Source organism: Leptonotus elevatus, chromosome 14 (assembly GCF_054856555.1).
Source record: "Leptonotus elevatus isolate MCC_2025b chromosome 14, RoL_Lele_1.0, whole genome shotgun sequence".
Classification (NCBI taxonomy): Eukaryota; Metazoa; Chordata; class Actinopteri; order Syngnathiformes; family Syngnathidae; genus Leptonotus; species Leptonotus elevatus.
In genome coordinates, this window is record NC_141252.1 from 21,552,580 (window position 1) to 21,578,040 (window position 25,461).

Below are 25,461 nucleotides of genomic sequence, written 5' to 3' on the forward strand. Positions count from 1 at the left end.
TGCTGAACTTTTGCTATAAGGGTTTGAGTTTTTGAACCACAATTCTTGTATGCATAAATGTCGGATAAACTTTCAATGCAAAATTTGTTACCGTCTTCGGAAAAGTAAGTGTATGGGAGCAATGGTGATAGCTTCACCAATGCTGAACCAGAATTAAACTCCACAACGCGATAATCAAATTCAGTTCCAGTTTTCTCAATAACGACATTCTGCCTTATATCGCCATACTGTGCAAGGAAATCAGTTACTTCTTCGCACAAAGAGCACTTGCTCCATCGACAAGAACTGCATTTGGAATTTTTATTTCAAGGTTATCAAAAACCTCCCTGATGAGAAACACTGAACCGGTGAGAATGGATATCAGTAATATTTACTGCACAACTGCCCCCCTGACTAGCTCACCAAGAAATGTAACAATTGTTTGAGCAATGCTAGGTTATTGTAATGGGTGCGTCGTAACGTAACTGGGCTATATCAGATGATTCTAGATTTGGCTACTAGAGGGCAGAGGCAGTAAATAAAGACAAGATCCAAATGTTTGATTCAGGTGGACAATGTATTGACAAATTGTGATGAAAATAAACAAAAGAAAGTAAGCCAAAACATTATTTACAGAACTGCAGTCATTACAAGTTCACACAATAATATGCACGATCACAGTAGTGTTAATTTTATCTGCCATTTTTAAATTTTGTCTCAGTTTTAGTCTAGTTTCAATCACGCTTGTTAGTTTTTATCATAGCTAGTCAACCTCGTCCGTTTTTATTTTAGTCAATTTTTAGTCGACTATAAATCTAGCATTTTTGTCTTTATTTTAGTCCAAGAAAACATAATTTTATTTGTCTAGTTTTAGTCAACAAAAACTGTCAATGTTTTAGTCTAATTTTAGTCAGGACAATCATTTAACCCATGTTTTTTTTCCCAGCAGTTTGTTGAATATTTCAGATCTAAAACTATATCACATAAAATGTTCTTTCATCTTTTTGACTCATGACAGTATATCAACAAGTGGCTACTATGGCTCCATGCTATGAGCTATTAGGTTAGCCAGCATTAGTTAGCGGTCGGATTAACATTATTATTATTAGTTGACTGACAGAGGGCATTCTTAGGCTCCTGGCTTATGTTTGTAGCTTACCATCAATGGAGTTGGAGTCAGGACACCTGGCCTGATAGAATCAAACAACTCCATCACAGTCATGATCTAACATGATAATATTAGGCTAGCAATAGCAATCACCTGTTTTATTGTCCACTTCTCGCCAACTGGTGAAGAGACTTTTATTTGTGTCCTGAGAAAGTTGCGGGCCAACTCAAATTCAGAGTTCAGAGCAGGTGTCTTGGTGAGATCAATAAAGGCTTCAACTTGCTGACATCCAAGAATGTGGCTTGCACAGGATCTAGGGCATTGAGTGCCTCTATCAGGTCGCAATTATGTTTCCCAAAGCAACTTTTAATTTCCCCTACTGAGTCAATGCAACTATAATAAATCCTATGTTGTTCCGTTTCATCATTATGATCCACAGGTGTGTTGATTTCCTCAGCAACATAGTCAGCAAGGGAAGAGTTCTATGACTGCCTCTCCTTTGATGGCCTTGTTTAGATGTCACAATATGCGAGGATTGCCAGGAATTCTGTCTCAGTGTGGATATTCTCAAGACGGGTGCATGCAACTGTTGAAGTAGACATAAGTAGAGACGTCAACTTAAATGTTGGTGTTGATTAAGAGCTGTTTTGGGAAATTATTAGCAATGTATGTAGTATATACAATGATTTTGAATGAATTTGTTTTGTTCTGTCTCTGTACTGACTCCCACCAATACATGGGAAGAGGGAGTGGAGGTGTGCCTATATTGAAATTCTGAAGGGGCGGATATTAGTTATTTGGTTATTTACTGATTTCTCCAAAATGAAAAAAATGGATGAAATTGAAAATGCATGCTAATATTATTTACCTGATACATAATGAAAGTTTTTATGAGTGAAAGATGAGCAATCACGCTTGGATGATCCCTTTAAGGATGAACTGAAAATGTATGTGCTGTATACTTAAAGGGGTACTCGAAACCAAAACAACTTTTTTTGTTTTGTTGCTAATGAGCTGTATAAACAGGTGTCTACATGTCCATTATATTATTTTGACATTTTAGTGCATGTTTGTTGAGAGTTTGAATATGGGGCAAAAAGTGTCTGTGTAGCGCCATCTTCAGGTTAAACACTAGGATAAACACAATTTGGCTGTTGACTGAGACGACCAACGTCACTTCTTGAATCTGAAGTCGTTGCTTTGCCACCGTGGTGTGTACAATGCCCAACAGCCCTCCAGGCAACACCCCCTTTTGCCACTTGCTGTAGACTGTAAATGACATCACAGTTTGATGATCAATCAGGGCTCAGCTTCAGAAAACTGGCGAGCCTTGATTGGTTATCTGAGCCCTGAGCAACTGTGTGTGATTTTAGTCAGCAGTAAGTGGCAAAATGGCTGCTCCCTGAGATGGATAAAAGTAGGTGCATTTTGTTTCTTAACTCACATTCCACAGTCACAATAACCCTAACCCAGACTATGATACCACATGTCTGCACATTTTCGTGTTTTTAAATCGTGTTTTTTTTTTTTTTACATAAAGTGACGTAATGTTTATCTACAGACAAACGGGATTGAGCCATCATGACGTGAACAATTAATAAAAATAGTAATAATAAATATAAAACCCTGCGAAATTTGTTCTAATATTTTCAGACTATCAATAGCAGATGTATCCATAAATTCTGGTGGGCTAAAAATATTAGAACAATATATATAAAATATATATTGTTATATTGTACACGCTTTCATTCATAACGCCACCATCACGGATCGGTTGCGCACATACATACGGTTTGGCTGTGTGTCCAAATTTATTTTTCTCCCTTTCTTTCTGAAGGAAGAATAGCCTATGCAACCTGAGATGCAGGAGTGCTATCCAAATTATGTCAATAGGTTACTTGATGACGCCATAGTCATTTTTATAGCACAATATAGACCAGGAATAGGTTCAGCCGTGTTGTCACCTGCTCACCAAGGTCATCGTGATGACGCGCTGCACAAAATAGTCCAATATGACAGCGTACATGGTATGTCATCATTTTGACACATAAACATCGTAAACCTTTTTTTAGTCAGATCGCATTGATATTTTAATGTTCTTATAGCTTTTTGCCGTGCAGCGACATCATGTTGCGTTTTGGAATGTGGAGGAATATCACCGGCTTGACTGTGCGTGAGCACATTGAGCACTTAAAAAAATATGAAAAACAAATTATTTGTATTTCATGTTTTACAAGTGCTCAATGTGCACATGTGTAAAACATATTTTCTATTTGTAACAAATAGAAAATATGTTCAAACAGGTCTTGAACACATATCTCTCTCTCCCTCTCCCTCTCTCTCTCTCTCCCTCTCTCTCTCTCTCTCTCTCTCTCTCTCTCTCTCTCTCTCTCTCTCTCTCTCTCTTTGATTAAGAACGTTTGGTAGTAAAAAAAATAAAAAAAACAATTAAAAAAGAAAAGCCATGTTGCATTATTTCCTACTGCATGTGCTGTATTCAGCAGTATCACATAATGTTTTTTCTGAGTTTAGAAAAAAACTTCCTTTATTATTGTGATAAAATTATTATTGTGATAAAAAACATTCTCAGACTGTTCAGTAAATATTTATTCATACACATACATTTTCTGAGTTTATTAAAAAAACTTAAAATAAAATAGTTCTTACTTTTGTGGTCAAAAGCACTGATTTGAATCTCAATTAGGCTGTTTTGGCAATAGTTTTAAAATAAACAAAAATTATAGCAACTTTTGATCAATCCATATCAATTTCACACTTCTTTTTTTTACCATTTACCATGGACTAGTGGTAGAGTGTCTGAGACTGGGAGGTCGTGGGATCAATCCCCGGCCGGGTCATACCAAAGACTATAAAAATGGGACCCATTGCCGCCCTGCTTGACACTAAGGGTTGGAATTGTGGGGTTAGATCACCATATGATTCCCGAGCGCGGCTACTGCTGCTGCTCACCGCTCCCTCAGGGGATGGGTCAAATGCGGACAAGGAATTACGCCCCACTTAGTGGGTGTGACAATTAGTGAATCTTAAAAAGAAGAAGAAAAAAAAGACGTTTTTTTAATCACGGCCAGTTCCGGTTTAAGTTACGCCCACTTCTGGTTTAGGCCACGCCTCCGATGGTGGTTGATGGTTGAAGCACAGACCCACCAATTGTGTCTAGGCCAGGAAAGTGGAACACATTTGACTGCTGTGCTCACAAAGCCACTATCAGGACTTTTTAACTATATGTGCAATAATTGAGTTCCTTGTCTGACTCAAAGAAACACACAATAATTCTAAAGTGCCTATACTGCTATGCAGTTGTGCAAATAGCATGTGAAGTCTATTCTATTCTATTCTATATGCCTAAGGACCATGCAAACGATAGGGAATGAAAATTAAATGAATGGTCAGAAAATAATTGTTACATAGTCCAGAACAAGTCAATTCAAGTCAAAATAAGTAAAAAAATATTTTGCATTCATTGTTGTGATGTCTGACAGGTGAATAATCATGTGTGTTATTGTTCTGTATATTTCTGTATTATTCTGTTGCGCTTACATATCTGCCTCAACAGATCAGAATTTTCCTTTCAGAGATGGCACCAGTCAGAATGAAATCCTAAACCCTCTAGTCCTTCGTCAAAGGAAGGGTATTAATTTCTCTCAGGTGAGACTAGTTAAATTTACTTACATTGGCTTTCACTCCTTTCTCTACTTTTTTTAGGCTGACTGCATTATAGTTACTTTAGAACATTTGTTTTTTTCCCTCTTCTAGTCGCAGAACACTCAGACGACCATGAGAGTGTTTTCCAGAAAATCTAATAATGGGGACTCTGAATTTTGGTAAGAACTGTTCCTTCACCCGTTTGTAATTAGACTTCTGTGATCGGCATGGGTTGTTTCAATACCACGTTCAAACATTATGGTTTCCTATTTTGTGCTTCGCACCAAGGCACCTTAGGCCACTGTTGGATAATCAACTTTGAGCTCATATCGAGTGGGCTATTTTACTGTTCATAGACACCAGCAGTGAGGGACACCTTAATTAACTAATTCTCTCCCAGCCATTTTAACAGAAGCAATCCCCTTCACTCCCGGCTGTTTCACTGGATTTTGACTGATTTTGCAAGGCCCATGTTGTGTTCTATTGCTATAAAAACATGGAACCTACCAAACGAAAGATTAGAGTCTCTTCTTTCATCAAGAAAAAAGTATATTTATGTGTTTCCGTTTTGCAGCAATTAGCATTAGAATATACCTAAGTTTCATCTTTATTCACAAATCTATTTGAAATTGTGAGTAAATGAGCCGTTTTCACACTTAAACAATGTACAGCAGACTGCATCCTCGCCCTTCAGATCCTAGCTGAGCAGAGGAGAGAGTACCAACAGCCTCTCCTTGCCACATACATGGATCTGAAGGTGGCATTTGACTCGCTTGACCGTGAAGCCCTCTGGCTCCTGCTACAGGGCATCGGAATCCCTTAAGTATATCACCATCCTGCGGGACTTGTAGACAGACATAACATGGACGATTCCAGCAGACGGGCTAACCTCGGAGCCAATCCGCGCCAATTCAGGTGTGCGGCAAGGCTGTGTGGTCGCCCCTAATCTGTTCATTGTTGCTGTGGACTACTGGGTCAGCTCATCCCTCGCTCGCTGTCCGGAGGCGGGTGTCCGCCTTCACTCAACACAAACTGATCTGGATTACGCTGACATTAGCTGCTTTTCCACCAACAAGCCCAGGATCTTGGATTTCTGGGTAAAGGGAGTTCTCGGTTGTAAAAATTCCGCAGGGAATTTGTAATTGTGTTTCCACAGCGTCTTAGAGTTCTTGGTAATTTATTCAAATGAGTTTGATGACATATGAGTTTGATGAGCCCAGCCGATGTAAAAACAACACTCCCCCCCAAATTTGACCAACCAATCAGCCTTGGTCAGTGCAGCCCGCTCCCTCAAAGTTCCAGCCTGGCTCAGCAAGACCCTGCTGCTGAGATAGTACTCGGATGCCCCCTGTTGGTGGAAAAACGCGCAAACTGAATTTTACCAAGGTAAAATGAAAAGTTGTCCAAAAGTCCCGGCGGTGGAAAAGCCCCTATTGTAATTCTCGCTTCCCTCCTGGATACTCTCTCGGTTCGCTGGTGAAATTCTCTGAAGAGGCCTCTCCATTAGGGCTGACCATCAGCTGGGCCAAGACAAAAATGCAGTCCCTGTCAGACTCGCTGGGGATGCCGCGATAGGTGACTCTCGTTAGCAATCAAGAGGTAGAGGTCGTCAAGGAGTTTGTGTAGTTTGCCTCAAGTAAGTCCTGTGAACCCGAGATTCTCCGCCGTCTCCAACTAGCCCGTAGTGCATTCGGTAGACTCTCCAGGGTCTGGCTAAGCTCCTCCATCTGTTTGCACACCAAACTCCGTCTCCTCAACGCTTTTATTATTCCCGTTCTCCTTTACTCCAGCGAAAACTGGACGCTCTTGGCAGCTGCCGAACGGCGTCTTGATGCGTTCCATAGGCGCTGCCTGTGCAGTATCCTTGGTAACCATTGGTACCACTTTGTTAGCAATGCAGATGTCTCCGCCAGGGCCGGTATCCCTACACCCATCTCAACCAACATCAGGAAGCGGTGGCTACAGCTGCCAGGCCATGTGGCCCGCCTAGAAGACTTGGTACCGGCCAAACAGCTCCTTACTGACGGCTGGCGTCATCCCCGAGGCCGTCCCAAGCTCAACTGGTTGTCCCAGTTGGCCGCCATCCGCACTCTGCCTACTCTTCTGCTGCTCGCCCACGACAGAGACGTGTTCCGTTTCCTGCGATCAGCTAACATCGGTCATGCAAAGCTTCTTACCTTACCTTACTGTGTACAGTAGGACAGGGGCACTGCTGACCTCGACTCAGGATATTGTGGGAAAAGTACAGTGCTCACCTAACCTTACCACACTAAATTATCGACACATCTTCCAATGAGAAAGCAGAATCTTTGGACTCCAATTTGGACTCTTCTTTTACTTGGACTGAGGGCGCAGAGTTGCTTAAAAGTCTCCTTGCTGCAGAGCCCAGGGGTTGGATGGGATCCCTCAGGATCAAGGCTATCTTAACTGATGTGATTCTCCAACATCACATCGACAGTGCCACTGGATTGGCAGTGTTGCAATTGAAACTGAACCTCAATACCCCTTTTATGGCCTATGCTGAAGCTGCTGTCCCCTGTGGCACGATCACAAGGTGGAAGAAGAGGCACTGTTTCTTCCACATTTTCATTCTGATGTTATTGTTATTGCTAATTGCGGCAAAATGGAAAGATGCAAATATACTTTTTTTCCTGATGAAAGAAGATACTCTAATTTTATTGTTATTGCTAATTGCTGCAAAACGGAAACAGATGCCAAAATACTTTTTTCCTGATGAAAAAAGAGACTCTAATCTTTTTTTTTGGTAGATTCCATGTTTTTATAACAATAGAACTGAATATTCTGTGGACCTTGCAAAATCCAGTAAAACGGGAGCGGGTTAATTCAGTGAAAATTGCTGGGAATGAATGAATTAATCGGTTTAAACCTTTTTTCAGGGAGTCAGATGCCATTGATATTATAATGTTCATATAGCCTTATGCCCGTGCGGCAACATCTTGTTGAGGAATATCACCGGCTTGACTGCCCGCGCTGCCCATGACAGGCTGGGGCACATTAAGCACTTGTAATTGAAATACAATCTAGAAAATATATTCAACACATTTCTCCAAGATAGCTTTTTGTTTTTTGTTTTTTTTAAATATAATTTCAATGCATGTGCTGCTCCAAGGCAGTCACACTTATATATGGGCGTCAAGAGTGAATTTATGAATGGGACCTTGGAAAGAACTTTGCCGACACATTTTATGACAAATTACGATGAATTATGACGGGATTACGAGCAAATGCGCATGTTGGCAAAACAATGCGAATAACAACTACAAATAACTGGGAAAACAAATGCGAACTCTGGCGAAACCCAAGTTTTGCAACGTTCGTCAACGCTCGCAACTTAGTGGGATAGGGGCTGACATTTCAAGCGCATTTGTTCTCTTTGAACGCCATGATGCCGACTTTTTTTTTCTTCATGTTTTTTTTTGTTGATGGTCGGTTGGCAAACTGATTTAGGCGCATTACCGCGACCTGGTTTGGAGTGTAGATACTTGAATGTACTCACACGTTTGTTATTTGAGTGTATGCAGCAAACTGTGACGTCCAAACCGAGACGGTTCGGGACGAATAGTGTTCCCTCGTTTTCCGCAAAGAAGTTAGCTTTATATTTTACATTTATTATAAATGTTTTAAGGCTCTAAAACCCCTCACCACACAGTTTATACACTTTTCTCATCGAGGCATTTATATTTTCCTCACATTTCTCTCGTTTAAATATTCTCAATGTTCAAACCTTCATAAATGTTATAAAATAGGTACATTACTGTAAAAAAGGCATGTAAAACTGCGCTAAAACAAAAAGTCAAAGCCGTGAAAAGTGAACCGTGTTATAGCAAGGAAACACTACATAAACTGTTACTTCCCTAGTGCCTTGTAATTAAAAACACAACAGTAAGATTAAGAACCTGTTGGTTCACCGAAAAGCCCAAGTGTTCACCTCTTTGCCCAAACCACTATAGTTAAGTATTATACATGGAAGAAATGCTTCAGTTTGAGAAAACCTGTTAATCAATGAGTTATTACAAACTGTACATAACTTTCTGATTATATGCCTGTTTAGCTGGAGTGGAAGCTGGGAGCCTTATCTGCTGTTTGTTCTATGGCTGCTGCTCTACTGCTTATGGCTGTTGCCTCAAATGGACCTGAAGACTTTGCCTAGTCTGTTGTTCAATATCAACCACTGAAGACACTCAACCCTCACGCACACACACAAACACACACAAACACACACTTTTTGTTTTTCATTTGCATTTATACCAATTGTAAACTGTACGCTGTTATCAAGCTTACATTTTTAACCTTACTGCTCTAAGTGAATGCATCTGACACGCTTTTTTCATTATTGTCTTTCAAAATAATAAGCGGTTCAGATAGTGTATGTATGTATGTATGTATGTATGTATGTATGTATGTATGTATGTATGTATGGATGTATGGATGTATGTATGTATGGTGGTATGTGTGGATGTATGAATGGTTGTATGTATGGATGGATGGATAACCTGTTAGACACTGCAGCTTTTCTTGCAAATTAATATCTCTAGTTTTTAGTTTTATTGTCATTAAATTTCTTGCATTTGCACAGAAAAATAATAAATTGTCACCATCCTTCAAGTCCTGGTGATAGCCTATGTAGTTCCACCTCACAATATTAAATATATTATAAAGTATTACATGGATAAATTCAAATATTTTGAGACGATGCTGGGATTTCCTGCCTATTTTTACAAGCTACATTACAAAATGATAATGAGAAATTGAGAATGTTTTATTATTTGATTATATATTGAAAAATGAGTTTCCAATTGTGATTATATCTATGGCACGGTGGGTGACTGGTTAGCGCATCCGCCTCCCAGTGCAGAGGACGTGAGATCGAGTCCGGGCTTCGATCTTCCTGGGAGTTTGCATATTCTCCCCGTGCTTGCGTGGGTTTTCTCCGGGTACTCCGGTTTCCTTCCACATTCCAAAGTCATGCATGGCAGGTTAATTGAACACTCAAAATTGTCCATAGGTGTGATTGTATGTGTGGATGGTTGTTTGTTTCTGTGTGCACTGCGATTGACTGGCAACCAGTTCAGGGAGTGCCCTGCCTACTGCTCGAAGCCAGCTGGGATAGGCTCCAGCGCCCCCCGTGATCCTTGTGAGGATTAAGCGGTTAAGAAAATGGATGGATGGATGTATACAAGCACCTGCTGAAAACCTTTTTTTCCCCATCACCCATTTATAAAGAAGTCCTCTAGTATTGAAGGAAGTGCTGGATCATTATAATTATCTTCTGACTGGTGCCTTTCTCCTGAAATTGAGAGAGCATAAAACAGTGTGACAGAGTCTCAACTTGTCAAACGTAGAGTGTGAATATGAATTTAAAATTCTGAAAGAAAATATTTTGCAGTTTTAAGATATAATCCCGGATTTAATTGACCCTGATCAAACCAGGTTTTGTGAAAAACAGGCAAACACAGGATAATGTAAGACGGGCTCTCCACCTTATTGATCATAGGAGAAACAGTCATAAAGAATCTGCAGTTATAAGTCTCAACACTGAAAAAGCATTTGATTCAGTCCGATTGGGAATATTTGTACTTGACTCTTGAAAGTTTTGGCTTTGAAAATCAAGTAATCAGATGTCTGAGGTCTTTGTACTGTTCCCCCGCCGCAAGGATTCAAATAAATGGGAATTTATCGAAAACTGTTGTATTTAACAGAGTTTGTCTACAAGGGTGACCCCTCAGCCCAATACTCTTTGCACTTTTTATTGAACCACTGCTACAGGCAATCAGAGAAGATAAAGATATAACCGGTGTAATGATTAGAGATACACAATATAAAATATGTGCTTACGGAGATGACATATTGCTAACTATTACCGACCCAAATGGAAGTTTATATAAGTTATTTTCTATGCTGAAACTCTTTGGCTCATACTCAGGTTACAAATTAAACCTAAAACACAAACTCTGACCTAACTACACACCACAGGGAGACATTCACAGGATGAATAAATTTAATTGGAAAAAACAAAGTAATCATATATCTAGGAGTACAGATACCTAATAATTTATCTAAAATCTTTGATTCTAATTACGCTCCACTAACGGCTATTATAAAAACAGATTTAAATTGTTGGTCATTACTCCCAATTAATATGTATAATTGGATAGATATTATTATAATGTACATACTACCCAGGCTTCTCTTTCTTTTTAAATCCCTTCCCGTGGAAATACCACATAAACAATTTAATAAGTGGAATAGAATAATTTCAAATGTTATCTGGGATAAAGTAAGACCAAGGGTTAGATTACAAACATTACAACTGCCCAAAGATAAAGGTGGTCTGGCATTGCCATGCCTGGATTCTTACTATAAAGCTGCACAATTACGCTATCTGGTGTGTTGGTGTAAGATGGAAAGACTTAGAGCAAAGTCAAAAAGATATACCTCTACAATCTTTACTGCGGGACAAGACTCTCCTTAAGAAATACATGGACAGGCTTCCTAAGTGGACTAGCCTTCCTGTGCACATCTGGCAAAATAAATTTAAAGTTCAGAAATTAGAAATTTTGCTCAAGGGATGCTCCTGTCTGTTTTTGTCGTTTTGCAGTTTGAATTGTTTGTTTGATAAAATGAAAAAAAAAAGTTTATATATATATATATATATATATATATATATTTAGACATACAGAACCAGATGCTATTATTTTTTGCTAGGAAAGATCTTAACCATTTAATTTTTAGGACAGAATTTAAATCAATTGCCTGAAGACCAACTACTTTATATTCTTTTACAATAATTTTTTTTTTTTGGGGTGGACTCTGTTTTTCAAGATAAAATTAACATTTTGTTGGTTTATTGTTTTTATTGATTTATCTGGTATAGCCATAGAATATGCTTGAAAAATGCACCTAGCTAAAGATTTCATTTCAGTCAAATATGTTCTTTCAAAAACGGTTACATCTTGTAGCCAAGAATTCAATTTGGGTTTACACTGATTAGTTTTTGCTGGAATATTTTATGATCCACTTGCAGCAGTGTCTTTAGTTAGGTTAATACCCAGGTATTTCATGCAAGATTTAATTGGAATACAATATGCTTCTATGAGGTTACAATCATGTATTGCCATAAGTACAAATTTAGTGTGATTAAGTGTCAAACCAGATGCTTCAGAGAAGGTGTCAACTAATTTTAGTGCTTCTGAAATTTGTTCAATATTCTTAAGGAAAATTGTGTGAGTGCGAGTTGACTGATCACAAGTTGTTTATTTGAAAATGTTAAATTTTTCCATGTTTGAATTATTTAGCATAATGGCCAAAATTTCAACCTCCGCTATGAATAGGAAAGGGGAAATATTGCACCCTTGTTTCACTCCCCTATTTACAGAAAAGTGTGGTGTGTTATCGGTTGGGAGTATCACTGTATTAAATGTTTAAATTATCCTACAAAATTTTGGTCCAAAACCATATCCACGCAGCACTTCAAAAATAAATTTGTGATCCAATTTATCAAATGTCTTTTGGAAGTCAAGAAATAGGATGAATCCTTGGTCTTCTATTTCCTCTTTATAATCAAAGAGGTATTTTACTAATCTGATGTTATGTATTGATCTTTATCTTTAGTTTACATACCAGATTGTAATTAGCTAATAATAGTATCTAATTTGTTTTTAAGGCTGTATATATAATATATATATATATATATATATATATATATATATATATATATATATATATATATATATATATATATATATATATATATACATACAGTGTTCAGCGTAAATGTAAAAGTAAAATTTCTCAATATTTCAATGAACACAAAAACAATTTCCAAAATGTTAGCAAGACCAAGTTTAATATACATCTGGTTAACTTAGCACAGCTTCTAGGCATGGAATGAACAAGCTGGCAACATTTTGTTGCATAAATCTTCCCATTCTTCAAGAATGGCCTATTTTAGAGACTGGATGCTGGATGGAGAGTGATGCTCAATTTTTCATTTTAAAATTCCTCATAGGTGTTCAATTGGGTTTAGATCAGGAGACATACTTGGCCACTGTCATGTTTTGGTCCCCGCCAAGTTCATCACTCCGGTCCCCATCTTGTGCACCTCATAGCCCCACATTACCGCCACGTCAAGACTTAGTCCCCACTTCACCTGGTTCCTTACCCAATCCCGTTTCTTCTCGTCACGTTCCTTCAGTCTCAGTATCCTCGGTTTCTAGTATCCCTGCTGCTCCTCACTCCCCATGGTGGCAGGCTGATGTGGCCCCAGTTCCTGCTCTCAAGTCTACTTCAGCCACGCCACCCCAAGCCATGTTCACCCAGCTACCGCCAAGCCAAGCACATGTCCCCGAACCACGTCCGCCGCAGCCCCAGGTCCCCGAACCACGTCTGCCGCCGCAGCCCCAGGTCTCCGTGCCGGCTCCGAGGCAGCCCCAGGTCCCCGTGCCGGCTCCGCGGCAGCCCCAGGTCCCCGTGCCGGCTCCGCGGCAGCCCCAGGTCTCCGTGCCGGCTCCGCGGCAGCCCCAGGTTCCCGTGCCGGCTCCGCGGCAGCCCCAGGTTCCCGTGCCGGCTCTGCGGCAGCCCCAGGTTCCCGTGCCGGCTCCGCGGCAGCCCCAGGTTCCCGTGCCGGCTCCGCGGCAGCCCCAGGTTCCTGTGCCGGCTCCGCGTCTGCCGCCGCAGTTACAAGTCCCCGAACCACGTCTGCCGCCGCAGTTACAAGTCCCCGAACCACGTCTGCCGCCGCAGTTCCAAGTCCCCGAACCACGTCTGCCGCCGCAGTTCCAAGTCCCCGAACCACGTCTGCCGCCGCAGTTCCAAGTCCCCGAGCCACGTCTGCCGCCGCAGTTCCAAGTCCCCGAGCCACGTCTGCCGCCGCAGTTCCAAGTCCCCGAGCCACGTCTGCCGCCGCAGTTCCAAGTCCCCGAGCCACGTCTGCCGCCGCAGTTCCAAGTCCCCGAGCCACGTCTGCCGCCGCAGTTCCAAGTCCCCGAGCCACGTCTGCCGCCTCCACGGCAGCCCCAAGTCCCCGAGCCACGTCTGCCGCCTCCATGGCAGCCCCAAGACCCCGTGCCAGGTCTGCCGCCTCCCCGGCAGCCCCAAGACACCGTGCCACGGCAGCCCCAAGACACCGTGCCACGGCAGCCCCAAGACACCGTGCCACGTCTGCCGCCTCCACGGCAGCCCCAAGACACCGTGTCACGTCTGCCGCCTCCACGGCAGCCCCAAGACACCGTGCCACGGCAGCCCCAAGACACCGTGCCACGGCAGCCCCAAGACACCGTGCCACGGCAGCCCCAAGACACCGTGCCACGGCAGCCCCAAGACACCGTGTCACGGCAGCCCCAAGATCCCGTGCCACGGCAGCCTCAAGACCCCGGACCAAGGAGGTGCACGTCCCACTGCCGTCTTCTCCCTGTCTGGCGGCGCACGTTGTGGTCGCCCTTTGCTCCAGTGTGGCGTCTGGGGCGCCCTCCGGACCGGCGCCGCCGGGCTCCCCTCGTCTGCCGTCCGGGACGCCCCCCGGACTGGCCTTGATGGGTGTGCCAGGTTCCCACCTCCGGGCACCCCTCCGCCCGCCCTGTTTTTGGACCTTTTTTTGTTAGGGACGTCTGGGAGCCGTCCCTTGAGGGAGGGGTTCTGTCATGTTTTGGGTTCTGTTTTCCTTGTGTGTCTCCCTTGGTCTTGTTTAAGTGTGATCCTGCCCTTCCTCGTGTGATCCAATCAGTGCCCTCAGCCACTTGTGTCTTGCCCCAGGTGTGTCTTGTTGTGTCGTTAGTCTGTGTATTTAGTCTGCTGTCTCCCCTCTGTCTGTGTCGGGTCATTGTTGTATTTCCCCCTGTGATGCTGCCCGTTTTTGCCTTGGATTTTTCCCCCATGTCATGCTGCCCGTTTTGCCTTGTTGTTTTCTCCATGTTATGTTTTTCCGTGCAATTTAGATCTCGCTTTTTGTTTTGTAGAAATTAAAATCCCTTTTTTGATCGAACCTCTGCCTCCTTGCCCTGTCTTCCCGCATTTGGGTCCTCAAGCTCCCCCCTCTTGACAGCCACTGAATCACTTTCACCAGGTTCTTCTTCAGAAGTCCAACAGTGGCCTTAGATGTGTGCTTAGGATCATTGTCATGTTGGAAAAGTGCACGATGACCAAGGGCATAAAGTGATGCATCTTTTCTTTCAAAATTGAGCAATACAGCTGTGAATTCATGATTTCATCAATGAAATGCAGCTCCCCGACACCAGCAGTACTCATGCAACCCCAGATGAGGACACTGCCACCACCATGTTTCACTGTAGGCACCATGCATTTTTCCTTGTATTCCTCATCTTTGTGACGCCATACAGTTTTGAAGCCATCAGTTCCAAAAACATTTATCTTGGTCTCATCAGTCCAGTAGTCTTCATCTTTGTCAGCATGGGCCCAGGCAAACACTAGGTGCACTTTTTTGGGCCTGGGCTTTAGGAGAGGCTTCCTCCGTGGACGGCACCCATGCATGCCATTTCTCTGCAGTGGTCGCCGTATTGTGTCACAGGAAATAGTCACCCCAGTTTGGCTTTTTATTTCCTTAGATAACTGCAGTGAACTTAGATGTGGATTTTCTTCCACCCTTCTATTCAGAAGATGCTGCTGTCGTTGTGTTGTTAACATCCGTGGACGACCTTGATGTCTCTGTGAGATGGTTGCAGTTCTATCTTTTTAAAATTTTCGTAACACTTTTGCTCCAGTATTCTGACTGATGAGTAAAGCTTTGCTGATCTTCTTGTAGCCATCACCATTGTTGTACAAATAAATTATTTTCTTTCTCAGGTCCTGTGCCATTTCTCTTCCGTGTGATGCCATTGCTAACAGCATGAAATGGGAAAGTGTAGTCAACAGTCTGCTTGACACCTGTGTAATAAATAATTAGACTCAGCTATAGATGTTTTTGTTCTTTCAGAGACTTTCAGTGGGGTGTACTCATTTTTGCATCACCCTAATTTGAATAAAACTGAAAATTCTGTTCTCTAATGTATATTATTAACCTTACTTTCATGTTATAAGTTAAACAGATGTTATACAAAATTGTTTTTGATTTCATTGACATATTGTTTAAAGTGTTATTTTTCGTAGGGGGTGTACTCATTTATGCTGAGCACTGTATATATATATATATATAACCAATTTATAGTCATTATTTAAGTGTAATGCGGGATAGTTTTCTATTAGTGTAGCGTGTCGCAGGATGCATTTTCCTGCTATACATTAAATTTTTGTGGGTATTTATTTTGAGTTTCTGTAGAACACAAAATATAACACATTTAATACACACCATTCACACACGCGGCTGTCTCCACGTGTGGCTCTTCGCTTTAGAATAAATTTTCATACACAATAGTCGTTATCAAGTATTTAAAAACAATATAATAATGCAGTAGCAACACCCTACGTCATGCTTTCTCGCCATTACACGGTAACTTTGTCATTCATTTTAACTACCAAGTCACGTTCGGAATCATTAACATCATTCTAAACAATATTCACTTCAATATCAAATACAAAACGATCAATAAACAAAATAATCCATGTATGATATTCCAATAACCTTCTCTTACATGTAAAACACAAAATATAATACACTGAATGCACAGCGTTCACACCACTGATCTGAATATGACTGGAAAGCCGATAGAAAGCCGCGAGGCCGCCATATTGCTCCTTCCAAGAAACATTTCTTGGCATACGATCCTATACATTTACAATATCGAAATTGGGGAATATTTGAGACAGGAGGCTAATTAGTAGAAACAGCATGACTTATGATGTTTTAATTTTGTTAAACAAACAAGAGTACTTCAGACATTTTACAACTTCCCTTAAATACATGTATAAATTATATGCTTAATGATGTTTACAGGAGGAAACTTGTATATTTTTTAATTAAAGAATTATAACTGCAATTCAACAAAAGGTGCCTCTGCCAAATTTAATATTGGAGTCTAAGGAACTGAGCGATAAAAGAAAAAGGAGTCTTCAAAGCAGCACATACTGTCTACTTGATATTTTTAATTTCTTTTAATTTTTTAATCGTTAAAAAATAGTGACACCCCGCCACACACACCCCACCCCCGCCCCTATACTAACTCTTGTCTAATCTGTATGTATACCATATAGTTTATAGAGTAGTCTGCTCTCAAGATGGGAGGAGCAAGATGGCCGCCCTGTGACTTCAACGGCTTGCACGGGCGTGTATGGGCTATCCGCTATCGGCTATCCAGTCATATATTCAGATTAGTGGTTCACACACACGGTTGTCTCCACATTGCGTGTGGCTCTTCTTCGCTTTAGAACGCGAAGCTCCCTCCAATGCCATGCACACAAAACAGTGAACGCTGCCCTCTGCTAGTCGTTTATTGTAATTACAATTTCTTTATAGAATACCACATTTTTCTCCTTTTTCCTCAAATATTAAGCAATAACACAAGATGATGTTAGAGTAGACAATATTAAGTATTGTACTCTTTGCGTGTTCAATTAACTGAATGGTGAGATTCTGTTGAAGAAGTTCCTTTGCAAAGGTATTAATTACCAGAAGCTTCTGATTCACATAAGACAAGTCACCCAAGCAGTGCTCTGTTCAAATGTGTTGCCTTCTCTCCAGCCCACATCGTTATTTATTCACAAAGAGGGTTCATAAAAAGGTCAGCCCACAACACACCTGGTTACAACTGAATGAATACAAGAAAATCCCTCTCTCCTCCCTTCTGCAAGTTCAGCAAGTTCCCATAGCTATAAATCAGATTAGAGAAAAACAATCACACATCGGCCCGTCTCCTTCGGAAGAGACAGATACCAGACCCATACACTCCCTTATTTTCTCAGGAGTGTGAGACACATAAAAATGCTATTCATTTAGCCATACTGAGTTAACTAAATCTAAAACGGCTAAAATATAATTTAAAACTAAAAAACAATGTTAATAACTCATCATTCCCTCATTTGAGCTCTTGAGAGCTCAACACATTAAAACATTTTTTTTCAATGGTTGTGTGGTAAAAATAATTATCCTTAAAACATCCCTTTAGCAGAAGAGGAGGTAGTTTAGCAATCATATGACATTAAAAAACAATTTGATACATTTAAAAGATTTTTAGTGGAATAAACATAACATATGTGAGGCTTAACATAAAATGTTGTTCATTAAAAAGTGTCGCAATGTATCGGCAGACGAATATGTGTTCTTTGAAGCCATCTTGTGATGAAGTTCTTTGAAGGTCTTTTTTTTTTTTTAATGAAAAGAGTGTCGCAATAGTTCGTCTCTTCTTTAAGAATTTGGGGTAGACTACCCAAATTCTTCGATTTGTCACGGGATTATTCTGCCCGAAAAATGTGACTCTTCTTGGAATGATTGCCCAAGAAAAGGCACTTGACTTGATCCGTTGACTGATGTCCTCAAACGGCAGCTCCGGAACCGGGCACGGATTCAGCTGACGTGGCTCCCAGGTCAGAGGTGATAAGATTGATGATCATCAGTTGATGAGATAGCCGAGCCTGGCACGTCTCCGAAAGCCTTGTAGACCAGATGTGGAATTTTCTCTGTGCAGAGAACTGCACAAGATTTCCTCACCAACCCCCTGGGGCCGTTCTCCTGAGTGCAGAAACTTTTCATTTTTAGTTTCTCATAAACTCACATAAATTTTATTTGGAGGAAAAAACCCTGATAGTTTTTGTTAGTTGGGATTAGTAAATGTTATTTGATTAAGATCCGTAGGTCCTGTGCTGTTGGAACAGGAAAAGATTTATTTTTGTGACATTAAAATAGAGCCCAGCCTTTGATTGAGTTGAATGACATTCGCTCATTCATTAATATAAGACAGAGCTTATAAATATTTATTTTTCAAATAGGTTTTGTTCAATAATAGGTAATTTTTTTTTACCATGACTAAATTTGTTCTAAATTTGCATAACTTTGCCTTTCATATCATATATTCTCTTCCCAGAATCCCATGATCGGCCGAATCCTGGCATGCTGGGAAAAAACTCACATATATTCATATTATCTATACACTTTTGCAAACACTGGGCTCCAAACATTACATTTTTCAAATGTGATTCCGAGATAAAATATATAATATAATGTAATTACCTTCATTCGGCGAATATGCATTATTGCCCTTGCTTGCTTCAGACTTACTTTGCGATCGATTTCCTCTGGTAGATTTCTTCATATTCAAACTGTGGATTATCATTTTCAAACTCATCCTGTCAATTGGAGTGTAGGCCGATACCCCACAACCTTTTTAATTTCGTTTTTAAGTTTGATTTTAATTTTCTAACTCGTCTACATTGGTTAAATTCTTAAACATAAACTCCCTCATTTGACAAAGATCCACTGATTTTTTCAAACACGTCAAGATAAAGGGAGGACAAAATAAAAACCTCATAACTCAAAAAACGTCATAAATAACTCAACCCTCTAAATCAGGCTATGAGATAAACAAAAGAGCTACAAAACACTACAAAACTAAACATAAGCAGATACAACTTAAGACACTAATATATGATGACTTTGGGACCATAAAAAATAGAGGTAACCATATTACTCTAATTCTCCTAGAGTCCCGAAAATTATTTAAACTGCCAATCAACCTCACCTCTTTTATAGATTAGTGGGGCTGAGGATAAAATCACACAAAATTTACAAATATCTACCATTTTCTAGATTTAATCAAACTAAAAATTATCTTCAAACTTCTAATCTTTTACATATTAGCGGGGCTCATAAAAAACACAGCACACAAAATATTTCTGGGATTTATAAATCACAGTGCTGTTAAAAAAAAATTAAACTTAGCCATCAAACTCTTAGTTAGTCTTTTACTTGTTACTACTCATTTTATTCTATTATTTATTTTATACTATAGCTGCAGCTGGACGAAGTCCAAAAAAGTTCCTCACGGGGAAAATAAAAATATATTATATCATAACATATTAATAAAATTCCCATTGTACCAATTCAGAAACTGATTCTCCCAAAACTATAGGCAAAAATTTAGTAGGCTATAGATTGAAATAAATTTTCTCAATCCCTCATTTCAAATTTACATATGTCGTTTTCAATTTCCTGAAATATCTTGCTATAGATCACAGTACCCCAATCAACACATTAAAAACGCCTTGCGTACACCGTGCAGCACTTTACTGAATGGATCACATCTCATTCCGACCACCAACTTTCTTTGTCCAGACCCCCAGCAAAAGGCAGGACGGCAGCTGTTGTCAATGTTCAGTCCTGGCCAGCATGGCGGCTGTTGTGGCAGCAATGTTCAGAGCAGGCATTTAGATTTCCTCTGGATGCAAAACAGCCATAGGGGAGAAGTCACTAGAATGAGGCGTATACCCAGTATCCGGGGGGCGAGCCCTATCGCCCCGCCGGACGGGTCCCATATGCCCGCCGGGGTCCTGGTGGGGTGGGTGGGGGCTTGGTGGGCCGGTGCGCCTCCTGCCCCCGCCCGGTTGGGGGGGGCCCCGCTGGTCACACCTCTTAACTCACTACACTAGGTTTGCACAATACACTTTTATAGACATATAGGGCACATAACACACTTTGGGGGGTGGGGTAGGGTGGAAACACCGTCTTCACCCTACAACTCCCCTCCAATTTTAATACACCACACAACTTGTGGGTGGGGGGGGGGGCTTGGGGGCTTGTGGGGGTGCCATCGGTTGGGGGCCGCAGTATAGAGCAGTGCTGCGGTCCCCTGTCCGTGTCGCCACCCCCCCCCCCCCGCCCTATCTATTTTTTTTAATGCACCACATACACTCAGCAACATGCTTGGGTGGCGGGTGGATCGGAGCGTGGGAATATCATTTCCATCGGCTCCGGTTCACCTGCTCCTAATTTTAATGCACCACACACACACACTTGTATATACACTGGGTGGGGTCACATTCACGGTTTAGGGGTAGAGTTCGCCAGTCCGCGAGCTGGCGGACTCAGTAACAGGGGTTAATTTTCACAAAGAACGCTGGGGTGACGACCGGGGCCTTCCCCCGCTGGGCCTGGGGTTCGGGGGTGTCGGCCGCCCTCCGGTGCCCCCATCTCCCCCTTCTGCCCCCGGTGTTCCGTCCTTCCACACGGCGGGGGGTGGGGTGGGCGCGGCTGCCCTCTCCGCTCCGCTGTCCGGCCCCTCTTCGGCGCCGGTGCCTGGGTGCGGGTGGTCCCCGGGGGCTGGGGGTCGGGGGTTGGGGGGCTGCCGGTTGGTCGGGGTGGGGTCGGGGGGGGGCGGCTTTGTTGGGGGGGGGGCGGTGGTGGGGGTTGCGGGGTGGGGGGGTGCTGGGGGTGGGGGGTGTCTGGGGGATTGGGGGCATGGGGGCGGCTGGGGCTGGGTTGGGGTGGGTGGCGGGGGGTGGATGGGGGGCGGGGGGTGGTGGGGGGGGCGGGGGTTGGGGGCCGGTGGGGTGCCTGGTGGGCCTGCAGTGCCCCGTCCTGCTGCGTTGGGCCGGGGGCGCGGGCCGTGTTGGGGCGGGGGGCGCTCCTGCTCCTGGGTTTGCTCTCCGGCCGGTGGCCCTGGTGGGGCCCGGGGGTCGTCCTTTGGCGCTGCCGCGGCCTGGGGGGCCCTGAGGTGTTGCGCTTGCTCTGTTCCGGCGGGGGTCGACGGCTCCCCTCTTTGGTGGAGATTTTCATGCATGCCAGATCCACCACACCAGCATCTACCGAAACTCAGACACAATCTGTTTCCTCCTCAGGTTATTGAATCGGTGGAGGCTGGTGTCTCGGATCTCACGCGGCTTCGTCTGTCCTTCCTTCCTTTTCTCGGTCTCTCCGTTGGTCTCTTGAGGCCTCCCTGACTTTATGTTTTTTGGATTTGTTGGGGTCTGGATGTTTCTTGGGCTGGGGAGGAGTTCTGGTGGGGGGTGTCTGGTCGGTGCTGGATTTCACCTTCCTTGGTTTTCTTCGGTCCCCTCGGGTCTCCTGGTGTTCGATTTAGGTGAACGGTATAAGATTTTTTTTTCTAATAGGTTTTCTGGTGAGCTAACAAACACACGCACGCACGCACGCACACACACATACTCACCCACACACACAAAAAAAAAAAAAAAAATATGTATGTATGTATGTATATATGTATATATGTATGTATATATGTGTATATATATATATATATATATATTTAAAAAAAAAAAAAAAAAAAAAAAAAAAAGAGCAATGATGATGACATTTCCGAATGAACAATACTGAGCTCTTAAAAAAAAAAAAAAAAAATAATAATAATAAAAAAAAAAAAAAAAAAAAAAAAATGAGGCGTATACACAGTCACTGGGCATTGAGGAATTTGAACATCATGTTTTTCTTAGGCACAGGACGAGAAGACTGTTGCTCTGCGGCTTTTGACCTTTGATCTCTGCCACATCCATTCAGACGCTGTCTGCAATGTGGATCCGATGACACACAGTCTTTCTGAGAGCTCACCTGATCAAAAAATGCACACTCGTTGATACAATGCTTTAAAAATGCCAGACTGAGGATATGGGATCATAGCAAGACAGTTCACTCCCTGCTTTCTCAAAAATGTTTCGTAAAAAACACAGCCTCTTTATTCATTTCTTTTTTCTTTTTTTTTTCAATACCCCTTCAAATAGCTACTAGCCATACAACGTATCAGCAGCTGGGGCGCATCAGTGAAGGCCATCAAACCCTCATCTGCCTTGGAACTCAAACATCAGTTTCTGAAATGACACACTCAGAAAAAAAACAAATATTAAAAATCATTATCAACATGTCAATTCCAAAAACATTCATAACTCCTTATTCAACTATCTTACTTCCAGCCACAGCTATAAAGATGTAGGCATAATTATATCAACTCTCAAACAAAATGCCATTATTTTATCATTACTCTTTATTCATTTGTCCCGAAAAGGGAAAGTTAACAAATTAACCATCGTCATCAATCATTAAAGTGTAAAGATTTATTATGACCACCCTCTGAACATGGGCTGCACTATGAATTAACATAAAATACCTGTGGGAACAATATAATTCTAAATATAATACTTTTGAATATAGCTGTATACCACATTAGCTTAGTATTTTTGTCTGGTTTAGGGATCAGAGTGATGATACCCTGTTTCATGCTTGTTAGTAAGGTTCAACTATTTGTTGTTTCCTTAAAAACTTGGAAAAGTAGGTTCTAAAGAGATTCCCAAAAGTGTTTGTAAAATGTACCAGTTAACCCATCTGTGCCTGAAGAACGGTCTATTTTTAGACACTTAATTGCCTTGTCACGTTCAGTTAGGTCTTTTGCACAATCATCACAATCAAGTCTTTCACACACACGTACACACACATCACACACAAAAATCAACATGTGAACATTTTGTATATTCATTGAACCTAACATAATAATCATTCCTTTGGAACAAGTTAAAATTTAAACGATTAGAACAATTTGAAGATTAGGTCTCATATTTAAGTTGTAACTATGTGCCCATCAATAATTGCAATATGGCCTTTGTAGTAAACTACCTTATTCTGTGATCTAGACAGTTTTAATTTTTGGCCAGAGTAGCTTGTGCGACAGCAAATCTTAGTCCTGGACAAAGCAGACCTCTTGCTCCTTGCAGATTTGTGAGTCATTCGTTGATGTTCACACTGCGTTTCGATGAACTCATCTCACAAACTGCATAATGACCTGGCGGCTACGGCAACTCTCCTTCCCCCGATGCGGTGCGGAGTCGATCACATTCCTGATGTTGCCAGCCCAATGTGGAAAGATCTTCATTAGCAGCTCCTTGATCTTCTTCTTTAAAGGTGCATTGTGCAGTTTAAAAAGGTAATATTAAAGCTTTTTCTACATCATGCATGCTCCACCAATGCCCAGATGAGTACGAAGAGCCCTGACTGTTTTACTGTGACTGTACTATTGTACACGATAACTTACATGGCTGTTTCTGTATTTGGCAATTTGTAACTAATGGTTTTGTTTTTATAGTCAGGAACCCAGTTGCTGCCAGCAGGATCGAGCAGACTACATCAAACGACACCTTACAGTCACCAACTCCTCAAGATTCACCTCCAATGGGCACTAAGGGATAATATTCGGAATCACTGCATGCCAGTGGGTTAACTCTATAGGTGCTGTCCCCCCCTGGCTGAGCGTGGGCGGCTCTGCCCCTCTGTTGGCTGCTGGGTGGCGGCTGCGTCTTGGCCGTTCCCTGGGTCTCTTGGGGGGTGCTGTGTTGCGGTGCTCTCCCTGGTGTCCGGGGTGGCGCCGCCCCGGCGCGGTCCGTCGCTCCGGGCCCGGCGACGCGGTTCGGGGCCTGTGGGCCTCCGGGGTGCCCCGTGGCTCCCTCTCCCCTCCCCCTTCCTCCCCATTGCTGTCTCTCCCTCCTCGCCTCTCCATGCCCGTCCTCCGCCTCCCTGTCCATTCTCCTTCGTCACCCTTCCTCCTCCTCTCCCGCTCATTCTGCGGCCATGCCCTTCTTGGCGTGGGGAGGAAATGCCCGGCCTGGCTCCACAATTGATGGCTGGAAGGTAAGGGGAAGCAATTAAAGCTTGTTCCACTGCCCAGCCCTTGCACAAGGCGGACAGCCAACGCCCTACCTTTGGGAAGCGCCGCGCACCCACCCAGACACCAGTCACGCTCCAAAATACACCACGCTGCTGCAACCGAGCGGTACTGGAGTAAACTTATAAAATCATAAATGGGCCAAGCCGATCAAAGCATGCATACCTTCAATTGGTTTTGACACTACTTGGTTTTGACACCACTCACACAATGACACCACATCAGCGCACGTATCCCTGCCTGGCAGCTCTACCAAAGGAGGAAGAGGAAGAGAGAGGCAGATTGGTGCTGCGCTGACCTATTTATAGTCACTTCCCTAATTACAGGCACTCTGCCCCCTTGTGGTAGGGAGCGTAGCTCCATTCTGCCACACTAGCTTTAGTTCAGTGCTGAGTTTGTGTATTTTACATTGGGCATATTGTTAGACTACTAAGCGGTCCTTGCGTGCGTTGTTTAATGTCAGCACGTTGTTGAACAGTTAAGGGGGGTCCTCGTACCAGTATTTACAGAAGTAGTCACGGTAGTTACAACTGCGTGATAATCTGTTTCCTAATCCACTGTGGTTCGTAGCACTGTAAATTTGTCGTTGCTGCCACTGGCACTGTTGTCTTTCTTTGGGCTCATGGCGAAGAAAATTGTCATGGAAAAATCAAAATGCACTCGCGAGTATGGAGCACCGCGAGTATTCACGATCTGACTGGAAATGAGCAGTGCATCGTCTCAACTATAATTGACGGCAATTGTTTTAAAGTTATATACCATGGTTTTACCAATCTGGCCCACTTGGTATTATATTTTCCTCCATGTGGCCTCTGAGCCAATATGAGTTTGACACCCCTGTGTTACATGACTCGTTTGCACAATGTTGAATGCTTTTATTTTGTTAAGTTCAATACGGATGCACATTGTAAAATGACGCAACTGTAAATTAACCATCAAAGGTCGTTGTGTTCTTTTCATTTCAAGAGCTTTCTAAATTTGAAACTAAAATGAAACGTGACGCCAGTCCTCACAAATATATGCATTATTATTTGATTTATTACTGCTAAATTGTGTTATAGTAACTCCTTTGAATGACGTTGAATGCTTTTATTTTGTTAACTTCTGGGATGCGCAATGATTGTAAAGTGACGCCGCTTTACTGCATGCCAG

At 42.4% G+C, this 25,461-nt stretch overlaps 1 protein-coding gene and 1 long non-coding RNA gene across 3 annotated transcripts in view; one reads left to right on the forward strand and one right to left on the reverse strand.

Moving 5' to 3' along the window:
* clmna (calmin a) overlaps window positions 1-9,376 on the forward strand; it is a 60,032-nt gene extending 50,656 nt beyond the window's left edge. The window contains exons 11-13 of one of the 2 annotated variants that reach the window (XR_015097157.1): window positions 4,662-4,753; window positions 4,862-4,929; window positions 8,823-8,902. Coding sequence is in view for 1 of the 2 variants with exons in the window: in XM_086095542.1 (XP_085951668.1) it covers window positions 4,681-4,753; window positions 4,862-4,929; window positions 8,823-8,946 (265 nt within the window). In the remaining variant the exon portion in view is untranslated. Of the gene's footprint in view, window positions 1-4,661; window positions 4,754-4,861; window positions 4,930-8,822 lie in introns of both variants that reach the window. The other variant, XM_086095542.1, reaches the window with a different exon arrangement.
* A 7,912-nt stretch (window positions 9,377-17,288) lies between these two features.
* LOC147163305 (uncharacterized) lies at window positions 17,289-25,114 on the reverse strand. The gene is made up of 3 exons (XR_015097106.1): window positions 24,345-25,114; window positions 23,268-24,268; window positions 17,289-18,386 (listed from the first exon to the last, which is right to left on the reverse strand). It is a non-coding gene; the product is annotated as an uncharacterized LOC147163305 (long non-coding RNA).
* Between the last annotated feature and the right edge of the window lie 347 nt (window positions 25,115-25,461).